Raw genomic sequence first — 7,838 nt, 5'->3', positions numbered from 1 at the left:
GTATTCGTCTGTATTCACGGCGTGAAATAGGGGATTACAGCTAGACAGATATTGTATTCGACTGTATTCACGATATGTAATTGTGAATACAGTAACGTAAATAGTGCAAATCGTGGTCTATTCAGCTGATTTTAAACGGAAAGTGAATCATTTAACATAATAGACTCCTAGTATAACTCAACTAACTCAATTACATCACCCATAATCTATATTTGACACAAAATATGCTGAATACTTTTCCCACTTGATAAATACAACAAAAACAGAGCAATTTGAATACATATATACATCTGAATACATAAATTATATTAATTAAAAAATATATGAATACATTCATGAAATACAGCGAGACAGTGAATACAATGAAATGCATGGAATACAGCGAGATACATTGAAATACAATGGAAAAAAAGACAATGAATACAGTGAAATACATTGAAATATATTAACAGAATCTTCAAGAAAGCTTTCTGATTGCACAAGCTACCCAGATCGATTCTCTAATTCCATTTTCTCCCCGGATTCTCAGACAAACACAAGATAGAAGATACGATGGCAACGACGGTGGGCGGTGGCAGAGGATAGCAACTTCGAAGATGACCAGCTCCATGCTATGTCCACTGATGATATTATTAGGGCTTCTCGCCTTCTCGACAATGAAATTCGAATCATTAGGGTACCTACCGATCTGTCGGCATTTATTTTTTGTTTGTTGAATGCTTTTATTTTTTCGGTTTCGATTATTGGTGCTTTTCTTCAAGTTGTTCCTTTTTTCAGATTTGAAGGTGATGAATTCACCATTTCTTTTTGCTGGTCGTGACAGAACCAACTAAGAATGGAGGGGCTATGGTGGTTAGGTTGAAAAGGTGAAGGTGGAAGATGAGAGAGAGGGAGAATAGATATGGGTAGGGGATACAAGAGATTTGAGGGATACGAGAAATTTGAGGGGAGAGAGAAAAACAATACAAAACTTATTTTATGGCTTAAGGGTAGGAGGTGACCATAAATAGATATTTGACTATAAAAAATCAAAAGGTAACTATAAAATATAATTTTTTAAAAAGGTATTTATTTAAAATAAATAAGGTATCAACATTTGCTATAGGAAGTAAAAATTCCTAAACTAAACTAGCCGGCAGAACCTTATTTAAGACAACATATGAATGTGATAATTGTACCAGGAAATTGCTTTTCGTAAAGCCAAAATAGATGTAAGCTCGTTAACAGTATATATATTTTAGTAGTTTATTTCGTTCATAATGAAATTTTAGTTTATGATAAGTGTTGAGTCCAAAAATTTAAGGGCTTCCAATGGCATTAGGCATGGCTCGTCGAAAAATATTATCCTACTTTCTATTTGCTCCTAACATATACGTATTAACTTTAAAAATTGAAAAAAATAAATACTTCATGCGTCTTATTTTATGTGGCCTTATTTGACTAACACGAAGTTTAAGAAAAAATTATTTAAAACTTGTACTTTGAAACAAACTATAAATAATTATATGGTTATAAATTATCTTACCAAGGATAAAATAAGAATAAAAAATTAAAATGCTTCTACATATAAAAATGTGCAACTCTTTTCACCCCGGAAAAAAGAAGAAGATGTATCTTATAAATTAGGACAAATGGAATACTACGGTAGTTTTTTAAAAATTAAATACTACTCGCTCTACCAAAATTTACGTGATATTTTATAGCTATACAAATTTATAGCTTTTTTTTTTTTTACACAAATAACTAATCGAATTCACTATTTATATTTTTTAGCCACTGTGTAAATTATACAAGGTTATAAATATATTATACATGAATTATATATATATATATATATACATAAATTCGGTGATAATTTTTAGTTTAAGCAGTTGGGTGGAGTGCTATTTAGATGAATTCTTCTCATTTTTCAGACCATAAATTTCAAAACTTTTACATTTGTTTATAATTCACCAAAAAGAAATTGAATTTTCATATTTTTGGACGCCGAAAACCAGGAAGTATGTAACAGAAAGGATCTACAGTTACAATACACATTTACAACTAATTAATGACGGTTAACCAAAACAGCTCATTACCTCACGCGCTCCATCTGAAGCCGCCTTCCACGACGAATTCCACCAATCGAATACTGACACGTGGCAGATAAAACCCGAAAAGCGCTCATACTTTATTTCCCTCGTCTAAATTCCCGCTTCAAATTTCAAAAAAATCCATTTACATTCTATCAACACAGTGACTGCTCACCTCTGAATCGGATTTTACGCAATGTGAATTGAAAGCTAAGCTACAGAGAATAATGCGCAATTAATCAATTAATAAATACAGATAATCAGATAATGATTGATGAATTATTATTAGTAATAGTATGAGATAAAGGAATTATGGTGTGGTCGTGGATAGTGATCGGAGATTGTGATCAATCGAACAATTCTAACCCTAACGCCGTGATTACGGTGGTTCGTGCGATGGTTGCGGCGGTCATGGGCTGTCTCTTCGGCTGTTTCAAGATCAAGGATGTTACGGGTCCTAATGTTCCTTGTAATGCTCCACAATCGAATCGAATCTCGCAATCTACTCCTACTAAGGTCATTTCATGCTTTAATTTTATATTTTAAGTGTGTTTTGTTGCGATTCTGTTCGGTTGCTGAGCAAGTGACGAAAGTAGCAAATGTAACAATGAAATTGGAGTTTTAGTTAGTGAAATTCTAGTTTACTCTGGTAAAAAGAACTACGAAATGTTTCAAAAAAAGGAAAAAAATTAATATTGACATTCCGATTACTTCATTTTTATTAATTCTAAATAGCAGTACGCTCTAAATCAGCAAAGAAGCAGCTGTGCTACTCGATTCTGAAGGAATTGCGAGGAAGAGAGGAAAGAATCTATTTACTGTCACTTCTTGTTGTTCTTTGTGACATTTGATTATATTCTGTAAATAAAAAAAACAAAACAAAAAAAAAACTAATCTGCAGCTAATTTTTAATCCGGAGCTATATATATTATGGAAATAGAATCCGATACTGCTATTATTTCCTTAATTTCGAAGTTATAATTTTTTTTTCTATTAAATAAGAAAGAGTCAAATTTGCTGATTGAGTGATAGTTCATATTATTTAGGTTTGTAAAATCTGAAATTCTTCAGTTTTTTGCTGGCTTGCTAATACACTACTAAAAGAAGCAAATAATTGGTGCTATTGATTTTTCCTTTTTGTTTTTGTTTTATAAAATTTGACTATTTCTTTTTATTGATCAGGAACCTTTGGTGTCTCGCAATAGAAGTCCACTATCTTCACTTTTAACTGAAGGTGGGCTTTTCAATTAATCACATTATTGACAAACTAAATTAGAGTGTTGTTCAATGAATGGTAATTAGTTATACTCAAGTTCATATCTTTTTTCTACAATGCTGGTTCCAGATAAAGATGAGACCAACACTTTGGGCTGCGAAGAAATGGAGAATCAGAGTTCGGATACACCTATCACACAATTGGACACAAATGATCTTAGGAATCAGGTTGGTTCTCTTGGAATTGTATGAGTTATGATACTCTTATAAATTCGAGATATGAAAAAGAAGGAATTGTTTGAAGGATGTCGTAAAATGCCTTTAAATTTTGAGTTTGAACTGCAAAAGAGGGATATTGTTCAGGGATTTGATATAAGCAGATGAATAAAGAAATATATGTGTAAACATTTTCTTTTGTGTTTTCCTCTTATCTTAAGATGAAATAATAGATCACATAGTAATTTTAGTTGAAACTGAAACTAAGTTGACTGCATGAATATTTAGAATTCCCAAACTTATCTTTTGCTTCCAATTTTCATCTCTCTTTTTCATGTAAAAGATGAAAAAATGGATAAAGAGTTGCTTCCTTACCCTACAGTTTTTACTAGTTACAAAGCAGAGATTTTTATTTAGTGAGCTTTCACTTGCATAAAAGCTGGTCTAATTGAAACCTGCATCAAGGATGTTCTTGAAGCAAGAATTCAGTTTCAATTATTATTGTTGACCTTTAATTTGTGTGCTTACATTTTAGAAAAGCCGCTGTGCTCAAAGTCATGTAGTATATGTTAGATCCACCTGTAAATAGTTAGGAACATGTCTGGAAAGAAAGAAAGCAGATGATGAATTTTGTCTTTACACTTTATCTTTGTTAACCATGTCTGGGCTTCTTGTCACGTTAGCTCTTTCTGTTTATCGAGGTGCAATGTTTGGCCTTTACAATCTATTGATATTTCACTCCAGATCATTCACTAAGCAGCTATATGTATCTTGCTGACACTATGATTTGGTACGATGTCTCTTACCTTCTTATTTGGCTTTTTGAAGTCGCATCATGTCAGCTTTGGAAAGTTGAATTCAAGTATGTAAAAAAACAGTAGCTTGTGATTGACCTGCTGAAAGAAACTAGATGTAACATTGAGTATGGTACTAAAAGTCATTTGGATGCTCGTCTATTTTACAATGGTTGTATTTTCTTATTTGTTAACCATTACTGTTTATACAAAAACCTCGCAAACTTTGTTTTCGGCTTTGGGAGGTGAAAGCTAATGCCTTTTTCTTAAGATTTACTTTTACGTCCAAGCTAACTTTAAGCTGAGGTGGCCAGTTTCTATTTTGCAAATTACTGGATTACATAGTTTATGCGGATTAATTTCTTGCAGGCCAAGTTTCTCAAAGCTTGTGGAACCTTACCTGAGACCCCTGCAGAAATTCGAAACTGCTCGGTGAAATGCCAAAACCTGTCTGCTCCAGTGGAAGAAGTTGAACCTTTAAAATTCAATTCCTGGCCCTCTGATGCAACATTTCAGAAGCTCATCTCTAATTTGCAACCTGATCAGCTCACACCTATCAGAACCAATGGAGTAAACAAGCAATCTGGTTCGTTGGTGCATACGCCTAGCAGGTGGAATTCTAACCTTAAAACATGGCTAGAGAATTTCGATTAAATGATATTCTTAAAACATTACTGAACATGATATCAAATGGAAATGAAAATATATAATCCCTTTCATTTTCTTCTGTAGAATTAAATGTCGCATTGCTTTGTGTATAAGTTGGCATTTGTTATTCACGTCCTATCTCTAGAACTGAATACATGTTTTGACCTTGCAAGAAATATTGCTGTTATTTCTAAAGAATGCAGTGCATATACTGATCCACTTTTTTTTTATTCCTGTTTGTTTTACTCTGAAATATATACACCTAGGAAATTAAAAAATAAAATAAAGTCTCTCTTTCTACTATCACCTGTAGCTTCAAACCATTTAGCATCTGCTGTTTCACTAATGTAAATGACATGAACAGCTATCTAATGTGAAGTTATATTTCTGTAGTTGTTTGACTGATGGACAAAGTGGTCAAAGTTTCTCTAAGAACTCCATTGATGGCAGTGGCGATTCTAACACTCCGATATTCACCAAGGTTAATGCTAATCTGGCTCTTAATGATAACACGGCTTCAGCAGCTTTACCAGTCACTGCTCCAGCTTCCCAGTACAGATACAGATCTGTCCATTTCGAAAGCGAGTCAGATCTGTCTTCTGTGTCATCAAAATGTATTTCATCTGAAACCAGTCAAAGTTCCGCACTGTCTGAATCACCAGGCAACTATCATGCATCAAAGTATTCACCCTATCCAACCCCATTAAAGCTAACTGATGAGATGCAAACGCCTGGAACCTTTTTTCCAGCATATTTGGACCACATGGGAATTGCTAAAACTGGACGGATCAGGTCTCAGTTTGTGTATCCTGTTTTAAACCCTGTGGATAATGCGTCACAGTTGAAGGAATTGTTAAATGAAGATTCTTACTCCACTCAAGATTCCAATTCTAGATTATTGTCCAGCCACACGACAGATTTTGATCAAAGGCCTGATGAAGCAAACCTTATATCAGACCTAGGAATATTCGGATTCACAGAAACTTCAGTTGATAAAGATTCAAAACCACTTACAATCAATCAGGTGCAGAGTAAGCAGCATCTTGGTTCTGTTTATGGTGGTGAAAATGTTCATTATAGTAAAACTCCTGGAGATAGACCTATTATTGGGTTGGTTGCTGCTCATTGGAATGATGATGAAACTTCTCGTATATCACCTAAATGGTGGGATGGAAATGGGATTCCAAATTCTACTAACAAGTACAAAGAGGTTTGTCATACTTCCTGTACTCATTTTCTTATTCTCAGCTATATAATTCAATAAGGATAAACCGATGTCTTTGTGACTTTTTAGGATCAAAAAGTTAGTTGGCATGCAACACCGTTTGAGGAGAGACTGGAGAAGGCATTGTCACAAGAAACTAATATTCCACAAAGGTATTATGTGCTTCTTTGATGTCTATTGCTGTTATTTCTTTGCAATGGTAGAAACTTATTTGTGCGTTTTTATTTATCTGTCTTTGTTATGTTCCAGTTAACTGGTGCTTATGGTATTAAAGCAGGTTTTGGTTTTATGTAAATTAAATTTCAGTAGTTTTCTGAATCGACGAGTTCAGTGCTCAAGATTACCAAAATAGTTCTGAGGTTGTTTAATCTGATTTACAGGACGCAACTCAGTGAGACGCTACCAATTGCTTTAGGTGAAACTGAGGAACCAGATACTGCTATATCCCAAAAGCACTGAAAATCCTCAGTTGCATTTCAGTTCCATCATTCAGAAACAAATTCATGGTTTATTCCTAGGCTTTTGCTTCCTTTGAGCTGAGATGCTGCTCAGACTCAGTTGTCTTACACAGACATTTACATGTGTTTGCTTCATTTCTGATGAAGGCCTTGATACAACCCTTTGAATTGTTAGTTTAATAATGTATAGAGTAATTGACAAATCTGCATATGGATCTTTATTGTTTCCCTTCTACTTTGTGATGACGGACTATTTTTGGCCTACTAGATGAAAGATGGTATATTGCGCAATTTAGTATTAAAACCTTAGGGCCTATCTAGCCTTCTAGGTACCATTTGATGTCTCTATTATAAAGAATATTCCTCATGCACGAAGTGCTCCCTTGCACTGATAGATCCAGAATTTACATGATATGAGTTTAAGTAAAAAGTATGAGTTTGAAATTTACATCTAACTCTCTCTGTACTTGTTTTTCGTAAGGTTTGACCTTGAAGCACTGAATTCTGCCAACCGTGCGAACCCATGATTAGATTTGCCATTTCTCTCTTATTAGAGGAAGGCGGGTAGCTTAGAACTTTGTGTTTAAGTTTAGTCTGGTTTCAATAACGGACTTTCTAAAATTTATATTTAACTCTATCTATATTTGTTTTTCGCACATATATAAGGTTCGACTTGAAGCACTGGATTTTACTGACCATGCGAACCCATAATTGGATCCGCCATTGCTCTCTTATTAGTGGAAGATCGGGTAGTTAAGAACTTTGTGTTTAAGTTTTGTCTCGTCTCAATAATTTGCTTTCTAACATTTTCAAAATTAATGTAAATTGTAAGACAAAAGCAAAAAATCTCTCAATGTTTTTTCAATAAGCATATGAATAATTGTTGGTTCCATCGATCTTGCATTCATATGCCTCTGTTGTAAGTGTCGCTTGACAAGTCATAAGGGACACTTGAGCCTTGACCTTTTCCTCTGTTTAAAATAATGAATCTAATTCATGATTATTTTTATGGCATAAATTTGGCCTCTACCAACATTTCAATTCATGATTTGGCATGTGTAATGCACACAATAACTAACAAACACACACACAACACACACATATATAGGATCATGCACTTATGCATTTAATACGAATTAAAAGTTTTGGTGTCAATTGTAATGAGTAAATAATTCATGTCACTAAACATGCTTCAACTTCAAGTATTCAA

At 33.9% G+C, this 7,838-nt stretch overlaps 1 protein-coding gene across 1 annotated transcript; it reads left to right on the top strand.

The window, feature by feature from the left end:
* Positions 1-2,241: 2,241 nt before the first annotated feature.
* LOC107827008 (protein JASON-like) lies at positions 2,242-7,043 on the top strand. Its single transcript, XM_016654060.2, has 7 exons — positions 2,242-2,588; positions 3,255-3,306; positions 3,418-3,515; positions 4,667-4,908; positions 5,339-6,155; positions 6,240-6,322; positions 6,551-7,043. The coding sequence occupies exons 1-7, from the start codon at positions 2,385-2,387 to the stop codon at positions 6,627-6,629; spliced, it is 1,575 nt and encodes a 524-aa protein (XP_016509546.2). The 5' UTR covers positions 2,242-2,384; the 3' UTR covers positions 6,630-7,043.
* Positions 7,044-7,838: the final 795 nt, after the last annotated feature.

This window comes from Nicotiana tabacum, chromosome 8 (genome assembly GCF_000715075.1).
Source record: "Nicotiana tabacum cultivar K326 chromosome 8, ASM71507v2, whole genome shotgun sequence".
In the NCBI taxonomy this organism is placed as follows: domain Eukaryota; kingdom Viridiplantae; phylum Streptophyta; class Magnoliopsida; order Solanales; family Solanaceae; genus Nicotiana; species Nicotiana tabacum.
This window is presented reverse-complemented; position numbering and strand designations above follow the sequence as displayed.

Bases quoted from the DNA above. Each gene is read 5' to 3' on its own strand.
- LOC107827008 (XM_016654060.2), top strand. From the start codon at position 2,385: ATGGTGTGGTCGTGGATAGTGATCGGAGATTGTGATCAATCGAACAAT. The intron at 3,516-4,666 runs GTTGGTTCTCTT...AATTTCTTGCAG, and splicing joins CAAATGATCTTAGGAATCAG to GCCAAGTTTCTCAAAGCTTG. The intron at 4,909-5,338 runs GTGGAATTCTAA...ATATTTCTGTAG, and splicing joins TTGGTGCATACGCCTAGCAG to TTGTTTGACTGATGGACAAA.